The sequence below is a fragment of the Mytilus galloprovincialis genome, chromosome 3 (assembly GCF_965363235.1).
Source record: "Mytilus galloprovincialis chromosome 3, xbMytGall1.hap1.1, whole genome shotgun sequence".
NCBI lineage: Eukaryota > Metazoa > Mollusca > Bivalvia > Mytilida > Mytilidae > Mytilus > Mytilus galloprovincialis.
The window spans coordinates 78,223,883-78,246,156 of record NC_134840.1 but is presented as its reverse complement, the minus strand read 5'-3'; the positions used below and the strand labels follow the sequence as shown (position 1 = coordinate 78,246,156).

General features: G+C 32.0%; 1 protein-coding gene across 1 annotated transcript in view; it reads right to left on the bottom strand.

The window, feature by feature from the left end:
- The window catches only part of LOC143069040 (uncharacterized), a 71,105-nt gene that overhangs the window by 30,510 nt on the left and 18,321 nt on the right, over window positions 1-22,274 (bottom strand). Inside the window, exons 20-37 of the mRNA XM_076243474.1 lie at window positions 21,941-22,077; window positions 20,333-20,465; window positions 19,231-19,347; window positions 17,580-18,026; window positions 16,521-16,628; window positions 15,233-15,474; window positions 12,967-13,262; window positions 11,902-12,197; window positions 11,169-11,371; window positions 10,509-10,698; window positions 8,014-8,307; window positions 7,021-7,131; window positions 6,150-6,394; window positions 4,168-4,472; window positions 3,028-3,323; window positions 2,538-2,740; window positions 1,434-1,623; window positions 585-683 (exon numbers count right to left, since the gene is read on the bottom strand). Of these exons, the coding sequence (XP_076099589.1) occupies window positions 585-683; window positions 1,434-1,623; window positions 2,538-2,740; window positions 3,028-3,323; window positions 4,168-4,472; window positions 6,150-6,394; window positions 7,021-7,131; window positions 8,014-8,307; window positions 10,509-10,698; window positions 11,169-11,371; window positions 11,902-12,197; window positions 12,967-13,262; window positions 15,233-15,474; window positions 16,521-16,628; window positions 17,580-18,026; window positions 19,231-19,347; window positions 20,333-20,465; window positions 21,941-22,077 (3,912 nt within the window). The remainder of the gene's footprint in view (window positions 1-584; window positions 684-1,433; window positions 1,624-2,537; window positions 2,741-3,027; window positions 3,324-4,167; window positions 4,473-6,149; window positions 6,395-7,020; window positions 7,132-8,013; window positions 8,308-10,508; window positions 10,699-11,168; window positions 11,372-11,901; window positions 12,198-12,966; window positions 13,263-15,232; window positions 15,475-16,520; window positions 16,629-17,579; window positions 18,027-19,230; window positions 19,348-20,332; window positions 20,466-21,940; window positions 22,078-22,274) is intronic.

Sequence of the window (22,274 nt, the reverse complement as noted above, 5' to 3'; positions counted from 1 at the left end):
TATTGATCTCTTTAAAACTTGGAATATTTATTCTTAGAAATCCTATGAATACCAAGATTGCTGTTTCTTGTTTTTAAAACGATTACAACATTTTAAAAATTGACAAGATAGTTGACTTTTGGTGTGGCCACGGTTGGATTGTATGTCACTTCTGTTATTTTTTATTATAAAAGGGCACATTTAAAGAAAGAAACAGCTGTTACGGGAAAGATAACATCTTTGTCAACCAAATACAACTTTATTTTCATTCATTTGTCTAGTTCTTTGGGGTGCGCCAGGCTCTTGAAGTTGGACGTTCAAACGCCATCTTTGAATGCTGACCGTTACCATGGTAACCAGGTGGGGGGTTCTGAGACACCAGAAATTAAAACTTTGGGTGATATTATGGATGATAAAAATAAGTTCTGGGTAAGAAAGTTTCTAGACTAAAATTCTAAATAATTTCAAATTTCATTGATTTTTATATGAATAAATAGCCGATTTACTCCAGAACAGCATTAACCTACCTGCGACATTCTTCATTTATTTTTATATGTACTAGTTAGATAAAGCTTGTAACATTTATTATAGGTTGAGATACTTACTCGTGCATACTCCCAGTTTTGTTCTGACTGAACCTTTCTTGCATCTGCATTTTCCTTTGACACACCTTTCATTGATTTGACACTTTCGGTTACATTTAGCTACAAACATAATAGGAAGTTTTTATTGAGCGCAAATAATTTTCTACAATCTGGTAAGGGAAGAAAATTATCAAAGGCCTACACCCTCCACCCGCAGAAAAATATGTTTTTCAAAAAGTTTTACGATAAAAACAGGGAAAAAAGAGGATACCTTTGAAATTAATTTGTAGTAAGAAGCTATCAAAACTTGGTTGATTAATTTGGAAAATTTATGTTGCTTATGACCTCTTGTACTAATTTTGCTCAAACAACTTCACTATACTTATGACACATAAACTTCCGATTAATAATTGATTTCAAACGTAGAACCCTTAGGATCTAAAAGAATAAACACATTCCTCTAAGATCAACTTTTGGTTTGCTAACCCAGAAATAGACAACCTTAGCTGTAGAAACAACACATTTTGGAAAATTTTAGTCCTCCATGCTTTTCAACTTCATTATTTGGTCTTTTTAACTTTATTCGAGCGTCACTGATAAGTCCTTTTTAGACGACACGTGCGTCTACACACAAATTCAATCCTGGTATTTATGTTGAGTTTAAATTATTTGCATGAGGGAGGCGAGCTTAACTTATAGCCGACTATGCGGTATGGACTTTGCTGATTGTTGAAGGTCTATAGTTGTTAATTTGTATGTCATTTTGGTCTCTTGTGGAGAGTTGTCTCATTGGTAATCATACCACATCTTCTTTTTTATATAAAGTTGAGCCGTTAGAAAATGTGAACTTAAATATTTGAATATACTTACGAGTGCATACATCCACACCATTTCCCTTGAATTTCCTTTTACAGATACATCTATATTGACCTCTTCTAAGACGACATTTAGCATTTTGATGACAAAGTTGATTTTTAACAACTGTCAAATTCGGTTTCCCGTTTTCACTGGAACACTTGGTTACAATAGTGCAGTCTGATGAAGTAAATTGCTTTCCAAGCTGAGAAAAAAAATGACTAAATCAATGGACTATAAGAAAATCTGAATGCATTTGAAAGAAAATTATATATCACTCTAATCGTAACAATATTTTATTTTTCAAAACTTAGACGTATCTCTGAATTTTTACAAAATGTTGAGTATATTCATATAAGACAGCTTCGTCAAGAGACACAATCAGACTGAGCATCCAAGTCATAACCAATGCGGATTTAGTCATAATTAGTATGTTACGGTTTTGAATCTTACTCACGTTTTGATACTAAGGCCATCTATACAACTGCCTTTGACCTACTTGAAATAGTTATCAACATTATGCAAGTACACATTGTCGTATGTTGATTTGGTTCATAAGTGTTTCTCGCTTCCCGATTTATTCTACATATTTTACCGTTCATTTTTCTGTTTTAAATGTTCAAACTAGTAATTTTGAAGCCATTAATAACTTGCTAATCGATGAAAGCCAATGCTTTGCGTTGAAGGCAGTACTTTGACCTAAAATCATGATAATAGTTTATTATTTACAAGTTGTGACTTGGATAAAGAGTTGTCTTTTTGACACTCATTCCACATCTTCTTATATCTTTTTTAACACAAGTGAACATAATTACACTGAACGAATCGAATTGTTCTATGACACAATTTAAATACAAAATCAAATAAATAAGGGATGAATTTATAAAAGCAACAATAGTATACCGCTATGATATGTTCAATTATTCTAGAAAGTCAACCATACATGTAACTTTAAACAAACAAAATTGCCGCAAAAAAGAATAATGTACACAGGTAAAAGAAAATTATTTTGTTGTAAGGTATACAGTATAAATGGAGAATGGAAATAATTTTTACAAAATAACTAATTTTGTTGTTCATAGTACGAGAAACTATGTATATATGTATATGTTTACATACGGGATAGTATTCTCCCTCTGGTCCGCGACACCCACATTGTTCTTTAGGCACACATTCATTTCCACTAAGAAAAAATCCGGCTTTACATTGACAGCCTTCAGTATTTGGTAATCTGCATGTAAGTGGAGCATCTGGGTCAACGCAAGTTGCTGGACATCCACTGCCAGAAGTACTATATTCCATATTCTCTGGACATGTGAGTGCTAAAAATGGAAAATGGGTACAAATGTATTTTAATGTTCCATATAAATTCAGGCATTTCAGAATCAAAATTTGATTTTATCATAAGACTATTCCACGCCGACTGGCAAAACTTTTAAAAGTTTATTTCGGCGTTCGATTTAGCCATTACTTTCTGATAGAAGATAAAGGTTCACATCATTTTTTGTAACTTCATTAAAAATTATATCCACTATCGAATTCAGGTAAATATGTAGTAATCCGTACATTGAGATCACAGTATTAAATTATTAGTAAATCGTTTACATACGACAAAAATCTTTTCTTCGCCAAGTTATTGATAATCCCATATCTTCGCATTGTTCTTCGTAACCCTCCAAAGATTCACAAATGAATCGTTCGAGTTCCGGTGATCCTGCTAGACTACAGTAATCATATAAACAGGATTCATATAAATTGTTGGCCATATCCATATCTTTTTTCGCACAAGACATGAATGGACTTTTGTAATTTTTAGGATTCAATAGACCACAGTATTTGTCGCTAGCAGCTTTTTTAGACTCTTCTGTAGAACATGGGTCTTCTGGTACAGGACCAACAACGCACCTGCAATAGCATTCGATCACTCATTAGTTAAAATGTTATTAACATGATTAACTCTCATTTTGATTAAATATAATACAAAAAAAAAACAAAAGAACGTTCAAGTACCCGTACTTATGTCAGGTTTTCGGAATTTGTTTTCATATGTTCGGACTCCATGTTGTTTTCCTGCGATACAGGGAAAGCTTTTTTCCATTCGGTCCCATAACATATTTCCTTAGCATATAAGACTTCAATAGCTAATAAAAGGTCATTTACCCAAGTATAATGTACAAGTCCGAGTCAGCCTTTTTCTCACATTTTTTAATCAAATGTCTCGAAAAGGAGTCCCATAACCTGTCAATATTCTTAGTTTATTTTGTTCCTTAACAAGGGCTCTTCTGACTAATAGAATGTGTATTTTAAGTTTCGCTTAAATACATCCGTAAAACGACAAAAGGATACATTGAAAAATAACAAGGAAGATAAATAAATTCATACTAAAACCATTTAGCTGCATGTCAATATGGTATACATAAAAGTTAAGTTTAGCCTGGGTAGTATGTCTTTTCTATTCCATGTTATGTTGTTTATAATATTGTTTGTTCTTTCTTCGCTTCTAATGTTTAACATGGCATTATCAGTTTCAATTTAAAGTTTTTGCTCTCTTTCATCATATCAATCCCCAGTAAAAAAAACTCATCATAGATAATAAAGTGTATTTTCATGTTTTACCACATTAATAGACAAAAGAGAATAGAAATTAATATTGAGCTTTTATAAAATGGGTAAGTTGCATTTACGTTTCTCCTTTACCCCAGTATAGGGGACTTTACAAAGGTGAATTGTTATTATTGCATTGACTTACTTTTTATCCTTTGTTTCATAGATTCCTGGTACTGTATAGCTTTGTCCAATTAGTTCGAATTTGTCTTTCTTGAGACTAACATCCTCGCCAGTTGCTGTTCTGAAATCGTCTTTCTTGCCGTTGCAATCACCGCAAAGTCCAGAGACAATTCCCGAATAACTCTTTGGAACAGATACTGCCACGGTACCGGCACCATTCCATGTAATCAATATGTTACATTTTGTTTGCAGCCGTACATATCTACCGGAAGTGGTAATTTCAAAGTTTGTACAAGAGTATGGAGTATAAACCTGAACGTCATTAACCTATTAATACATAGAAACATTGTAACATTATAAAAATATGACTAGCAAGAGTAATATCAACAAAAAAAACCAACAACGAAGAAATCATTTACATGTCCCAACAGATCACATTCTTATGAGATCCATGAAGAGACACTTATTTTAGAAATGTGCATCTGATGTTGGTACCTTCATTTTTATTACTTAATACTTTATTGATCATATATTAGTCTTGAAATGTAAAAACAGTCATGTAGCAAATAAATCGGTACTGTCGTGAAAAAAACCCACTTGTTTAGGTTTGTCAGGTCGTTTAAAATTTGGTTTTGTATTTCATTTGTTTGGCTGCGAGAATCGCTGGAGAAATATTAAATGTTGAACGCGGATCTGATGCAATAGGCATTGGTAGTGTCAATGTTATTATTGTTTAAGAAGATTATCTTGGGTTACCTTAAAAATAACGTTTTTTGAAATTATTTGAAACTATATTTGAACGATTCTTATTCAAGTTGTAACATAATATCATAATATCATTGATAATAAACTATCTGAGGAACAGTAGTTGTCGTCTGTTTGTGTAATTCATACGTGTTTCTCGTTTCCCGTTTTTATGAGTTTGACTGTCCCTTTGGTATCTTTCGTCCCTCTTTTTTATGTAAATTAGACCTTTGGTTTTCCCGTTTGAATTGTTTTACACTAGTATTTTTTGGGACCCTTTATAGCTTGCTGTTCGGTGTGATCCAATGGTTCCGTGTTAAAAGCCGTACCTTGACCTGTAATGATTTACTTTTATAAATTATCTCTTGCATAGAGAGTTGTCTCATTGGCATTCATACCACATCTTCCTTTATCTAAATATGCAAATCAATTATAGCGGATTTAACATATACGGTTGATGAGTTGAGTCTCTTAATTGATCTGAACTGAATCTATTCGAAGTTTTAAAAAATGGCGTGTAGCATAACAAACTTGCGAAGATTGATTGTGACAGTGATCTGTCACCGTTTACAGTCAAGAGTTCTACTGAAAAATGTAAAGTATGATGTGTTCTATGTGTTCTATCTATTATCGAATTGAATTTTAATACAGTTACTTTGTTTTGTCCAAAAGTTGATTCGGATTATTTTGATCTGAGCGTCACTGATGAGTCTTATGTAGATAAAACGCGCGTCTGGCGTATTAAAGTATAAGACTGATACTTTTGATTATTACCATGTCGACATGTATTGTATTGTATTGTTTATTGGTGTATTTCTCTGTCCTGAATGTTCTTGCAAATTTTTGTACTGTAGTCATGTTTTGTAATGTTGTTCTTTTTAAAATGTTCTGTTCCAAGTAAGGAAAATGGCAGTTGTTATTTGATAGTTCGTTTATGTGTGTGTTACATTAGCGTTTGGTCTTTTGTTACACTTTAGTGTGCCTGTCGTTTCGCCCTTTTCCTCTTATAGTTGATGTGTTTCCCTCGGTTTTAGTTTGTAACCCGGATCTGTTTTCTCTCAATCGATTTATGACTTTCGAACAGCAGTATACTACTGTTGACTTTATGCATGTACATGAAAACCAAAACTTAACATTCTAAATCATATTATCTATATTTGGTTTAATTCCATGACCGAATAGACAGAACGTGACAATATAAGCTATTCAAACGTTTTAAAGTAAACCGTTTTTCATGTTCCTTAAAAATCAGTTACTTACAAATACGACGTTCTTTTTATCTAACCGAATTGTAGCATCTGCTAACTTGACCAAAACATATTGTGTATATGAGACTTTTGTGTTTGCACCACGGTGTTCATTCTGCACTTGAACTTCAAAACCACCACATTTGTCATTGGATGTTGATTTGACCATGGTATAAGTACATATTCCCATAAAGTGAATGACTTGTCCATCAAAACTCTTATAATGTGGATCTCCACTAGCAATACAGGTACAGGTTCCTGTAGTCAAATAGTCAAAAACAAAAATTTTTAAAAATATTCTGTTACTTCATTACCTTAATACTAAACATTATTTTACAGAAAACCATTTTGTTATCCTATGTTTCGTTTACTTGTATTTACAAGTTCATTAAGGTGGCATGCTTTAAATAAAAAAAGAGGTTATTTTATATGCGGGAGCTATGCCTTGATATAAATTCAAGTGCATAATCATAATCACACCAATCATTATAAATATATATAACTTAAATCATGGCGCCAACGCATTGGCAATTTGTGTTTACGATATTTTAAATTTATGCCTTTTAACGAGTTTTGAAAATACGAACGTTCCTCAAATTGTTTGTCTTACTTTATACGCTTTAAGAATAAAATAACTGTGTCAAAAACAAATATTTAGTGTAACCTTACGGAAAGAAACTCACCATAACAGTTTTTTTAACATTTAATAAGACTGACGTATTACTGCATCTTTAATTTCTATTTAGTTACAATACAATATGGTATTTATATGCAGTTCTCGACTTTATTTAAATTTAACGCCACAAAAAAAGATTGAATGGTCAAGCACTTCCTTTTCCTTGACTATCTGTTCTACTAAATATATGAAATAATAAATTGTATACCTGTGCAGCTATTTACACCGTCTCCGACAAATCCTTTTCTGCATACACATCGACCTCTGTGACATTTGGCATTTGGATGACAAACACTTGATCCACATTTTGGTCCCGTTGCTATTGAAAACATAATTACTTCTCAGTAACTATACATATTTATAACGTCTATAATACTTCTGTTAAATGAAATTAATCTACATGTATATTGAAAGTAATAACTAATAATAGCTAATGATTAGAGTAAAAATGTTATGCATATATTTTATTCAAATATTCGACGTTAGTTTGTATATTCCCTATCGAATGTTTTTTTTACTCTCGTCGATAAAAATCATTTCCTATAAATCTGTTATCTTTCTATATAATTCAGTCAGGAAATATTATCTTTACACTTTAGTAACCTTCAACACTTAGCTACTGTTAAACATACACATTATGGTCTAAACGGATGATCGTGTAGATTAATTTCAGTTCTTGTCACGTTTTTGATGTGATTTTGCCATGTGATTATGGACTTTCCGATTGGATTTTCCTCTGAGTTCAGTATTTTTGTGATTTTACTTTATCCTATGTACTTCTTTATTCAAGGAGAATCAAGTGGTTTTTTTTTTTTCATTATAACTAATCACTTCTGATTTTCATAGATGATTGTTTTAAAGTTAGTAAAAAGTAATCAATAACCGATTTCAATAAATTGATTTACACTCCCAATGATTTTTTTATTAATATTTTCTTAGATTTAAATAAAGTTTGCCAAAAGTTTATCAAAACATACGACAATTGCAATTGTTTTGGGTTTTTGGCTGTCTCTTGTTTCTAGTTTTTTCCTCATGCATTTGTAAATTTATCTTTGAGTTATAAATGTCACCCTAGTATCTTTTGCCACTTTTTTGTATAAACACAAACTGAAATAAATATACATATCAAAACACACGAAGCACATTGCCAAATTATCTTGATAAATGTGACTATGTGCATTCTAAACAGTTTAAGAAATACCTTCACAGACGTATCGAACAGAAACGTATTTGTATGTTCCACCACAAGGATCGCCGTACAAGCCGTTATTTGCTGAGACCATGCATGATTTCATTCCATCACAAGTTTTTCTTATTATAGGTAATGGTTTGTTAGATGAACATGACGTCGTTTTCACTCTTGGGTCTTTACACGTGCTCATGTCAGTTCTCCCATATGTTGCCTCTAAAATTCGTATCGTTTTCTTCCTTGGACATGATATTCTACCTTTTAAGCCCTCACAGATTACTTTCTCTATACCAGTTTCTGGCTTCCCTTTGAATACAGATATTTTTATTATTTAAATCTGCAAAGTATAAATCACAAGAATTGTCATTTTTATTTTTATCAAATAATTTACCTGATTAAGGTGGTATGGGTGTCTTTTGCCATCTTGGATTGTAAAAAACGGAGAATCTGAAGTCCAGATTTTCTATCAAGGTAGCGAAATTTGATTCAGGAATGCAGATATATCTAATGTGAATTTTCATTTAAAAGAACCAATTTATAAGAATATAACTCTTGAATATTGACATATTTACAAGTGTAGATTATTTTTTGTTGTTTTTTAAAATGATTTTAAATTGGCATTTTAAGGGGAGGTAACTCTAAAACAGTGCATTTTCTGAAGGAATCTACATGGAATTTTGTATTTTAGCCGTAAAAAACGTACGGTGACCCATTCTTTTCTTTTTATATTCTCAAAGCATTGTCTGAAAACTATCTTTTCCTAATTTCTATCATTTTGTTTAGTTTCTTATCACAAAATGGTGTTTTTTCCTGTATAATCCATACAAAATATGTCATTTTGTCACAACCTGTAGCTTGAGAAAATGCGCGGTGACCTACATTTTTATTATATTTTTGACCTTATATTGAAAGATCCTACGTTTTTGGCAAAGTATGAACAAATTCTATCATTTTTATTTTAGACTCCCATACCACCTTAAGGAGATATAAATATCAGTTACAGTATTGTCGTTGTGTCTGTTTGGAGATAAAACAAGAGTTAACCCACCATTTTCTTTGAAAACTGCCTACACAAGTCAGAAAAATGAGATATGTCTTTCATTCGTATCGTTATTTGATGATGTTTGATTTCTTCAGATGTTTTGAACTTCAAAAATCAGAAAAAGAACCAAAATTGGCAGTGCATCAAAAGATTGTGTTTCGACAAAAATGTATATTTCAGTGATTGATATATGTAACAACGTATTAGATTTTAGCGAGAGAAATTTATGTATTACTGAAAAATTATTACACCAGGGTTTTCGATATCACAAACTAGTCAAAACATTTACTTAATTTTATCATCGGTATAAGGAAATAATTCGTAAATATAACTCAACATGCAGACATCTTATATGTTCAAGTATTTCACATCCAATCTGTTATGGTAATATTCTTTACAAAGCACAAAAATGTCAGTATTCACATCAAAAGCTTAAAAAACCTTTAAACAAACTTATTAAGAAGGGATATAGTTACGATACTGTTGTCAGGTCATTAAAGATTGCATATTTTGACGTTAATATTGATTCACTAATAGGGTCTTTGCATCGGAACTTAACACAGTTGTTGGCATGACACGGGTTCTTCTCATATATTTTACGATAGTATGATACTAAACCCTTAACGGTAGGGATTGTGCCTGATATTCATATGATGAAGACATAATCTTTCAATCAGTTTAATTGAGGTCTGGAGCTGGCATGTCAGTTAACTGCTAGTAGTCTGTTGTTATTTATGTATTATTGTCATTTTATTTATTTTCTTTTGTTACATCTTCTGACATCGGACTCGGACTTCTCTTGAACTGAATTTTAAAGCACGTATTGTTATGCGTTTACTTTTCTACATTGGCTAGATGTATAGGGGGAGGGTTGAGATCTCATAAACATGTTTAACCCCGCTGCAATTTTGCGCCTGTCCCAAGTCAGGAGCCTCTGGCCTTTGTTAGTCTTGTATGATTTTAATTTTAGTTTCTTGTGTATAATTCGGAGTTTAGTATGACGTCCATTATCACTGTACTAGTATACATATTTTCTAAGGGGCTAGCTGAAGGACGCCTACGGGTGCGGTAGTTTCTCGCTACATTGAAGACCCATTGGTGGCCTTCGGCTGTTGTCTACTCTATGGTCGGGTTGTTGTCGCTTTGGCACATTCCCCATTTCCTTTCTCAATTTTATTTGTTAGATTATCCATTTAAACTTACTTTACACTATCTTTAATCTTGATTAAAACGAAGGTTAGCCACATAATAATACACGTATTTATACTTGTGGAATAATTTTTCATGAATTTTGTCTCCGAAGTACTATTTTATTAATAATTAATTCTAATTATGACGTCGATTTTTTTAATTGAGATGCAGTATTTTGTGACAACTTGTATGCTTTTATTATGATATGTTATTAAGGACAATTTTCCAAACCCGTGTTTTAAAACGTTTTTTAAGACTTATAAAATAGCAATACCTTTGCATTTTTTGATTCCATCTCCTTTGAAACCTTCTTCGCAAGCACAATCATAAACGCCATTGAGTAGTTTACATTGTGCATTCCTGTGACATCTTTGCCGTCTAATGACTTGCATTTTTGCGTAACCCTTTTTAGCCACGCATTTGGACACCGTCCGACAATCTCTAGATGTAATTTCTGTATTAATCTGATTGCAAAAAGACAAAATTGTTATTTACATGCATTTTCAACTTTAAAAACGAAACTGAATATTATCAAACACTCAAATGAGTTTAGAATTTAAATTGGGAAATAAAAAACGATAGTCTTTTCAGTTTTTTAATTCTCTAGTCTTATCTTTTACGCGGTAGATTATAATTACTAAATTATGCTGTATAAATGATGGCCTTCCATACCGAAATGAACAAGTCTTTCAATTGAAATAATAATAAAGTTAAAAATATTATGTTTTATAAAAATATATCATTTAAAATGTTGAAAATTCAAAACCATTAAGACATGAACTGTTCAAGCCTATTTAGCACGCTATTTAGGTTCGTAAATGCTTCTTGGTTTGACCCTCCAACCGATTCAGTGACAGTTATCAGTCTGATGAGTATATATTCCCCCAAATTATACGCTTTATATATTTTATGCGTTATAAATTGATCAACTTACTGGATAGTAGTCACCGGTAGGTAACCTACAACCACACTGAGCTCTTGGTATACATGTGTTGTCACTGAGTACAAATCCCTTTTTACACTGACATCCCTCTGATGGTGGTAGTTTGCATGTTTTGGGGGCATCTAAATCTACGCATGTGGCTGGGCATCCACTTACAGAACTACTGTATTCCATATTGTCTTCACATGTAAAAGCTATTTAAAACAAATAAAGGTAGTCGCATATTCAGATATAATATCATGCATTATGTATTAAAAGATAAAATGACTGTATAGGTTTATTTTGCACAAATTTAAAAAGTTGAACGTTAATGATGTTTTAGTGTACAAGCATTGTTAAGCTTCTAGTTTTTCTGAAATCATAAGAATCATTAAGATGGGGTACAAAACATCTTGATTAAAATTAATTTGGCTCGTTCACTTTTCATTAATTTTCGACAAAATATTTACTATGACCCTTTGACAAATTTACTATGACCCTTTTTTTCAAAAATTCCAAACAAAACAGAAACCACACACTTTATCGGAGAAATTTTATTGGATATACACCAGTGTGACACTTATTTTTATCATTGAGAAGCTTAATCTGTCCTCAGAATAGAAAGTAATTAAAACGTTCAGCGGATTTGAAGAGAGTTCTGTACCACCTTTTACAGTTAGCTCTGAAAGCATTTTTTTTTCTTTTAAGTATACACTTGATTACAAATTTTGAATGGCATACTCACGACAAAACTGTTTTGTTCTCCATGATATATCAAAACCCATGTTTTCACATCTTTCTTCAAGGCCTTCAGCAGCTTCACAAACAACTGTATTTAATATGTCTGGTTGGTCACTATATGCACAATAGTCATATATGCAACTGTCATAAATATCCTGAACTAATGCCATGTCTTCTTGTGAGCAATCTCTAAATGGGCTCCTAGAGTTAGCTGGGTTTAACCGCCCACATACGGTGTTTCTTGTCGCTTTGTTTCTCAGTGTTGGTGTACAAGGATCCGGTGGGGCTGACACACCACACCTAAGTTGAAAAACACAAGTCGGCATAGACACAAACTTATAACAGTTTTTATAATTTATAAAAAAAGAAATCAATGAAGAAATATCTATAAAAAAAGAAGTTAAATAACAAATATCAAACTTCAAAAAAATAGCCCATTATCCAACAGAAGAATCAAAGGTCAAGCCATTTAAACGAATGGAAAAAATCAAAGTTCAAACTCATTAAACACATTGAAAACAATTGTCATATTCCTGAATTGGTACAGGCATTTCCTTATGTAGACAATTTTGGAGAATTCCTGGTTTTATAGCTAGCTTTATCCATTACTTGCATAGAAAATAGCGTTATATACACTACATCCTATCAATATATTCAATATTCATGTAATACACAATGGTATATTCGTCAATGACCAAATAATATGACAATCAATAGACAAGAGAAAAAACAGAGAGAGAAAACAACGAAAAATCATTTGATGAAGCAAAATGTTTTGAAATCTCGTCTCATCTAGTCTACATATATTCTTCTGTCATTGGGAAAACATATTCTACTACCAATTAAGCATTTATAAAGGTTATATATATATATGTATGGAAAACGTTTGTTCGGACATTATTTATAATGGCCGACAACGGTGTTAGCCTTATATTCCTTTGTAGATATTCATTATTGTTTCGTGCTATTGTGTTAAGTTCTGATTTTTTTATGTTTTTCTTAGATTGCTACATGTAGTGATTTTACCCCATATCTCCTTTATGTATGATTATACGACTTGAACGCTTACTTTTCGTCCTTGCCCTCTCTAATCAGGTAACTTTCACCAATAAGCGTAAACTTGTCCCGTTTTGTGCGCACGTCCAAACCATCTGTTGTCCTAAAATCATCTTTAATACCATTACAATTCCCACACAAGCCAATTAAATTCTGGCTTAAATGACTTGGTACCGATATGGTTGCTGCACTTCTCCCGTCCCATGTAATAATGACGTTGCATGTAGTTTTCAGTCTTACATAACGTCCTGAGTTTATAATACTGAAATATCCAGTTGTATATGGTAGATATCTTTTAACTCCATCCACCTACAAATCATAAAAACAACGTAAAAATTGAATAATATTCGTATTTGATTATAGAACTATGTTACTTATTGAAGGAATGATAACGGCTGTTTATGTGGTTTTGTTCTAGGTCATGCCTGTTTTGACGCATTGTTAACCATAAAACAACATATGAATTAGTGATATAACAAAAATGTATATTCATTCTTGTTGAGGTTTCCATTTTTACAAAGTAAATAAACTCATCATATATTCCAGGAATAAATTGTGTGGGATATATACGCCAGACGCGCGTTTCGTCTACAAAAGACTCATCAGTGACGCTCGAATCCAAAAAAGTTAAAAGGCCATATAAAGTACGAAATTGAAGAGCATTGAGGACCAAAATTCCTAAACGTTTTGCCAAATACAACTAATGTTATATATTCCTGAGGTAGAAAGGCCTTAGTATTTCAAACATTCAAAAGTTTTGTAAACAGTTAGTTTATAACTATGCCCATATCAATGATAATTCAAAAACAATTGAAGTTACTTTTGTTACCTTTTGAGGTCAATTATACTATAATTGCCCCAACTTATTTAATCTATCTCTTACGTCATTCATATTTTAATCTTTACATCTAACATTATAACACTTTCAGTAGCTGACTGATTTTAATAATTTTGAGACAAACGGGATGAATTTAGCGTTTCAAATGTGAACTTTTATTTCTATGTAGCAATAAACTCATCATAGATACTAGGATCAAAATTTTATATATACGCCAGACGCGCGTTTCGTCTAAAAAAGACTCATCAATGACGCTCGAATCACAAAATGTTTAAAAGGCAAAATAGAGTACAAAGTTGAAGAGCATTGTGGACCAAACATTCCTAAAAGTTTTGCCAAATACAGCTAAGGTAATCTATTCCAGAGGTAGAAAAGCCTAAAAAAGCAACATACCGATAACGCAAAAGTCAGAGTATATACCGATTTTCAATAGCTTATGTTTCCTATCATGCTTTACTTGATAAAGGGTTACTGACCACAGGGAGGCTTCTGGACAAAGGGTTTTTCAATGGTTAAGTTCTGATTATCATGTTGTCAGTTTTAATGGCGCAATTTTGAGAAAATGTCATATCATCGAGTGATATTTTTTTACCAAATTATATTTGCATAAAGAACAGAAGCATCTGGTTCCATCCCCTGTTTGTAGTGGAGGTCATGTTTCTTAATCTATGTGTTTCTGGTTTTATTTGTTTGTTGTGGCTTGTTTTTGCCTTTGCATTGTCTGGTTACGTCCACCTATAGGTTTAAGTGTTCCCTTTGTATCTTATGCCTCTTTTTTACGCGTCTCTGTTTTGTAAAAGGCTTTGATTATGAACGTTTCCCAGACGCCGCGAGTTCTAGGCAAATTATGTTCGGTGTATCTAAGTAAATTAAAATAAGATGTGGAATGAAAAACACAACTATCAACCAAAAACCAGATAACATTAATGCACCTATCTGTAACTTAACTGTCTTCAACTATGATTAAAACCCGTACATCCTCCCAAAAAAAAGACAATACGTACAAATATATGAGTACATGCAGTTATTGATAGCTAGTTCAACGGAAATACAACTAACAAAAATGCATGCAACAGGACAAACAGCCCTATGTCTATCAAATTAGTATCGTTTTAGTCCGGCCTATTTGTGTCTTGTAAAAATGTCAAAATAAAAGAGTTGAAAGATACCAAAGAGATTATAAAACACAACGTAGAAACCTAAAGACTTAACAGCACAACCCTATCCAAAAACCAGTGGTTATCGTGAGGAAGTGATATACAAGCAATGCAACCAATGCTTATAGTGATTTGTTAACTTGTTTGTCTTTTAGTTGTATTTGGTAGGCTTTTTTCCCATTACGTTGTTAGTTGTACGTGGTCATTTATGTTTCCTTTTAAAGGAGTAAGTATTTAACTCTTTTACTATCTATTCTTTGATATATTGAGTTTTAAGATATTACCTTGACAACTCTATTCTTCAACAGGTCAATCTTTGTGTTTCTGACGACTACATGAACAGATCTTGTATATGAGACACGTTTGTTTCCTCTGTTTTCATTCCTGACTTGAACATTGAATCTGCATGTACTTTTTGGATTAACATATTGGGACAAAGTATATTTACATGTTCCCATGAAATGTAATATTTGTCCGTCGAAAGTCCTGTAATGTGGATCGCCGCTCGCTGAACATGTACAGCTTTCTGGTGATAGAGTATATACAGAACATATGAGTATTAAAAGAAACAACAAATTTTTAAATATCATACAGTTGTTAGAATCACGTTTTAACAAATTTTCGTTGATAACTATATGACAATTAAACTAAAACTAGTCAATGTAATCATTAGCTAGCTATAAAACCAGGTTCAATCCACCATTTTCTACATCAGAAAATGCCTGTACCAAGTCAGGAATATGACAGTTGTTATCCATTCGTTTTATGTGTTTGAACTTTTGATTTTGTCATTTGATTTTGGACTTTCCTTTTTTAATTTTCCTCGGAGTTCAGTATTTTTGTGTTTTTACTTTTTACTACATGAACATGCACATTATCTACTAGATACTATTTTCCATTAATAATATATATAAATATGTATGGTATGCATTTCCATCTCCTTTAACAATATTTAATTATACTCTGATAACAATTAAAATTGTCTACCAAAATCAAGACATTTACCTTGATCTATGAATTTTAATATTTACACATTGTGAATTGTCTCATTGGAACTTATATCCCATTTTCTGATTTCTTTTTGACATGTTTAACTTGCTTTCTTTCTCTCTTTTTAAAGCTAACTGCCTTCGGTTAAAGTCTTATATAATTTGAAATATTATGCATTAAATACACCATCGGTTCCCGTTAGTCCACTATGATGAAATTGTCATCCTCAGATGTGGACAAATCAAAATTTTTCGAATTCAAAATGTCTTCAGCTGATATACACTTACAGCCGATTGCATTGAGTGTGTATACGTAGGTATATCTAATATATGTGGTTAACCGTGAAGTCATTATTAGGTAAAGTATACTATCCTCAATTTGAAAACATCTAGTCATACAGACAGGTAGATTGTTTATCTGTCGGACTAGTCTACTCTTAAAAGAGGGTGGTTTATCGTACCTAACAATGACTTCACTGTTCAGCTAGCAAGCAAGCGAACCACAGGTATTAGATATACCTATACACTCATTGCAATCGGCTGTAGCATGATGCCCTTTTTCATATAAGTAAACGTTACTTACTGGAGCAAACGTTAATGCCATCTCCTGTGTATCCTCTTTTACATCTACATCTTCCTTTCTTGCATTTACCATTTTTGTGACATTTTCTCTTACAACTCCCTGGTTTGCCTGCAAAGACGAATAAAGCGTTTTTTGACTTTGTTCATTGTTGAAGGCCGTACGGTGACATATAGTTGTTAATGTCTGTGTCATTTTGGTCTCTTCTGGACAGTTGTTTCATTGGCAATCATACCAAATCTTCTTTTTTTTATTTATCTATAATTACATTACGTCGTCCATTCAAAGCCATCATAGTGAGAAATTGGTGTTAACATTTAGAAATTAAACTGGAACGTCCCATCAATATCAAGAAGAGTATACATAATGTTTATTGTTGATGGCCGTACTTATCATCCACGCCATTTGAATTCAAGGGAAATATGAAATATTACAGGTTTTACGAATGAACTCTGCCTCATTGCAGTCTCACCTATATAGTCCCGTAATAGGACTTAGTTTAATTGAAGAATATATATATCATAAAGGATCGGTGTAAATTATTAAATAGAGTGAATAGTTTTATTAAGCGATGTCGTGAACAATTTATTTCATAATATAGTAGCGAGTAAAATAAAGAACTTTTCCGTTAGTCTTTTCAGAATAATGTTTTAGTAAGAATAGACGTCCTAATGAGATGACTTTCTTGTTGCAAAACTCCGGCAGAATTGAAAATATTTTGCATTCCTAAAATGAATTTAAAAGAGATGCTGAAATATGTTACAGCCATAAAACAATTCTTCCATTATTTTACAAAACGAAAAATCGAAAAAAAAACATGCTCCCTACAAACAAACGACATTCAAGTCTTTAAAACACCACAAAGAAAACTAAAGACCATACTTGTCAACAGTTACCCTTTATCAAGAAAATTCAGACTCTTTTATATCATATTACCTGAATTTGACAAATGTGTTTCTAAGCAGACAATTTATGAAAAAACTAGCCAGGAACAAACGTGATCATATTTCCTTGAGAGAAAATATTTTTATGACAAATATTAAACAGAAATCAGATATTTACCTTTACATGGAAATGACCATATTCCAGTTGCTCCCCAGCCTGTAGATATTCCAATATTTCTTATTTTTAATGGATTAGAAGTATCTGTCCACTGCATGATTTTCTTTCCACGTCTGTTTTCTACTCTGATTTTCCCTTTATTCCATATAACCTTAAATGTTTGAAATTTATTTGAACGAAGCACTTTTCCTTTATGTTCCGATAAGCTTCTGCCTTGCTTCTTGTCACGGACTACTGACTTTGAGTTTCTCCAACCACCTAGTACTAACTCATACAATGGATCCTTCTCATTATTGGAAGACATCAAGGCCAAATGTGCATCATTTTTAGCCCTCACTTTGAACTTGATAGTATATCTGTCAGGATTATCTACCCTGATGCCATAATCTGAGAGTAGTTTGTATTTATACTTGTTTGGCGTTCGAATTTTTTTGGCCGATCGACAACCTAGAAATATTAACGTACAACATTGCAAGACAAAGTTAGTTCTATAAAAAAATAGCTAGAAATAAATGTTAACGCTAAGCAACACATGTTTAACTCCCATCCACTCTTGAACCCCAAATTAGCATGCTATTAGAATTTGCACATACATTTTTTGCTTGAAACAAAGTTATTGCATAACAATACGGCCATTCAGATTTATTAGATTTGATCGATAAATAATATCAAAATAAAATTGAGTAATATAATTTCTACGTTTATAGTTACAAATCAAAGGTCATCATATCAGAAAACAAACAGATAACGCCGTACACTTAAAATTGATTCAAAATCACAATCTTTATATATTGTATGTTTTAAATGTTAAACAACAATATCCATTATCTTAAGAATCTGTATCATGCAGTATAATGTTTTCCTACAATACAATAGCTTGTCCCTTATCTCAAAATTGTCTTCAAAAGGTCATTAAAGGTGATTACAAAGAGACTCTGTTGACCATGAAATGAATAAATAAATATCAATGAACAGTGAATGATTGCATTATAAAAGGCAACATCTGACTATTTTTGAAAAAGGTTGACAATGATAATGTACTAGTCTATTGAAATGTGTTACACAATTTTCCATAGATATTTTATAAAACTTTTTTGCAATTCCTTCAGCATTCATATATACTGAAACTTTTTTTAACCGAGACATAGCATGTTTAATTAAAAATACTGTAATTAAAAATGAAAACACGTTTAAAATGGCATGGGTCCGAAGAGCTTTTCTCGATTTACCTTTTTAGGAACGTTCAAAGCCGAATATATGAAAGCAAACGATGTATGAGACCTAAACAGAGATCTTTATAACTAAAAAAAGGACACAACAAAAAGGCCAACCATCTAAGGTCAACTTTGCCTGAAGACGATCTCTGAAGATTGTTTTATTGGTACTGACATAGATTTTATGTACGTTGTCATAAATAGAAATATCAAATTGTATGTATTTCAATACAGTAATAAACGACGATCTACGGTTCTTCATACTGTAGATAATTATAGTTTGAGAGTGCACAAGATCCTTGTTTTCTCAAACTTTTTATAACCCCTTTACACTTAATGACTTAAATGTGTATTGAGTAATACTCAAGTGTTGGAAACATGATTTATTTATTAGTTGTAATTTGCCTTGTGTACAAAATAATAAAATTAATACTCACGTTTGACTTTTTTACAAGATTTAACTCCATCGCCTTGGTATTTAGCTTTACAAACGCATTTTCCTTTTCTACACTTCGCTTTCTTATGGCATTTGTTCCTGCACTTGGATGTCTGAGCTGCAATGATATATAATTATTTAAATAATCAACAATGTATTTACTGATATTATCATGCATTGGAAACAGGTACCTATAGGCCTTACGGAATAAACCTATTTATTGATCTTGCTATTAAAACGTACAAAATACGAACAATGCTGATTGGTTGCTTCAAACAAGATCTCAATGTAACACATACATGTAATGACATAAATTGAACAATCTATGACTAAAATCCTTTTCGTCTAGTCCTTATTTATCTCTATTATAAAACTACTAAACCCATATGTTGAAAAAATAAGAAAATCAATAATACTTTGTATTTAAGTGGAACTCATCTATACAATATTAAAGAAAGAAGTGTTATTGGTAAATATGATCAGAATGGTTTATAATTTATAACAACATTTACATATACTTGGGTAAGCTACATTTCTGCTCTAATGCGTAAATGGAAAAATATCGTAATTCTAATATGACGTCTTTATTACGCTTTCTAAACAAAGCCGAGTTGTTATCAACACACAACATGTACATATGTTTGACACATGCGCACATACATAGAATCGAAATAATTCCTTCATGTTATTATCTATGCTCATGTGAACATGGGTAGGACTTACATATGACAATATTCTACAACTCGCTTATGCTCAGTGTAAAATATCGACGAATATAATGCCTATCCATGTTAAAATGAGCATAGAGCATGAGATGAATGAATTATTTCTGAAATGAAATGTTTTCTTAAAGGATCATTCGAATTAATTGTAATATTCTTTTTATCATAGAGCCGTTATTACTGGCCATCTAATTTACAAATTTCTAAACCTTTTTTTTCAAACGACTGATGTATTTAGTTGTTATCTGGTGATTAGCAGAGATATTAAATGAACTGGGAACATCGCATTTGCTTATCTCAACTTGGCAATTATAAAAATAGTAGCTTGCTTAGAAATAGGTTGTATAGAGGTAGGGGAAATATATACACATGAACCGGTACCTGTATAAATAGAGATCCTCCAGGTACCACCACATATCTGCTGTTTATTTCCTGAGCATGGCGTTTTGCAATCACTTTCTTTTCTTTTCTTGTTCTTTCGTAAAGCATCACCACAAAAGCATTCGATCCCATACTGTAAAAGTAAAATTAGTTGTATCGTAAGAAACACCTTTTGAATTCCATATGCCAATTAGATAAAAGGCAGTGCGAAAAAAAATCGTAAAATAAGTAAAATATATACCAAACTGCAAAGAAAATTAAAAACGCAAATCTTTTAATCAAATGGTAAAATCAAAAGCTCATACGCATCAAACGAATGGAAAACAACAGTTATATTATTGACTTGGTAAAGGCATTATTATGCCAAAAATACTAGTTTAACCTGGTATTATAGATACCCTTACCTCTCACTTGTATGACAATCGAATAGAATTCCATTATATTGGCTTAAAAGAGGGACGAAAGATACCAGATGTACAGTCATACTCATAAATCGAAAATAAACTGACAAAGCCTGGTTGAAAATGAAATAAGACAAACAGATAAACAATAGAACACATGACACAACATAGAAAACTGAAGAATTAACTATTTGTCTACGAAAAGGGAAATAAAGTAAATATGCACTTTTCCATCTTATGATTAAATACGAATATTCAAATTTGAAGGCATGTGCATTGCGACTCGGAAAGCGGTGTGATGTGGATTTTATTTATAAAAAAGCTCATCTGGCTTAAGATTGGTTATACCCCTGGGACTAGTCCGAATAATTTTGACGTCTTGAAAGGCTATTATATTAATTTTGCTTTGGCGCCTTACTTCGACGTCATAACGTCAAGCATTTTTTGCTGTTAGACTTCGAAAGATGTTTTACTTCTTCCTGAAAACATTAAGTTGATATCTCCCCAAGACGTCACTTAATTAATAAAAGAAATATTTGTACGAAACTCGGTAAAATAAAACGTACCCGAATTTCCGGATAATATAAATCAAATGTTACGGAAAGTCGGGACTGTCAAATTTATCAAGTTGGGTGCAAACGCATATTTTATCCTCTTCTAAAATGATATCAACCAAACGTTAAAAAATAGCAGAAGATATTCGTTCGACTTGGATTGAAATGTAACGTATTTTATCATTACTTTGAGAAATTATTGAAAATATTTTGCGCCAATAAACAAAGAAAAGGTAAGAATTTGTAAATATCTAAACATTCCTAGTCGTCATTGAAATTTTTATAGTTAAATTGCGTCTCAAAGTTGAGAAAGAAATTCCCTCTGATAATCCCAACAAAAAATGGCCTCGGTGTTATGAAGTCGCAGTAAAGCGTCAAAGCGAAATAATAAAATAGCTTTCAAGACGTCATAATTTCTACACTACACTGGGACATAATTTTCAAAGATTAACCATATTAATGAAAACCAAAGGTTGTCTTAATTTAAAATTATTATTTTTTTAAAAAGACGTTTACGAGTCAAAAACATTATGACGAAAACGAAAAAGACCTTGTTTCTGTGTTAGATGATATATATATTAAATACAATTTAACAACTAAGTACCGTATTTCACATATTCATGAACACAAGCTTCTAACTTTCATTGACTTACCTCAACACCTGCGTACTTGAATCCTTTTTTGCCACAAAACTGTCGGCATTTTTGAACTGTCATACGTTTGTCTTTCAGTACATCTTTGGGTAATATTCTTTTGCTGTGATCCTGATAACAACCAATATATGCTGATTCTGTAACAAAATGGAATAAAAACCCTGCAGATTAAATATTTTCAAGATAAAGTGGACTAAAGTTCGTGTTATCTCTAAACATCAACGTTTTACCACTTTTGTTAACCGTCAGCATACAAAGTCAAATTTAAAAGGATTAGGTATATTCTAAAGGCAATGTTTGACTCCTAGAACTTGAAGATGAAAAGTATGAATAT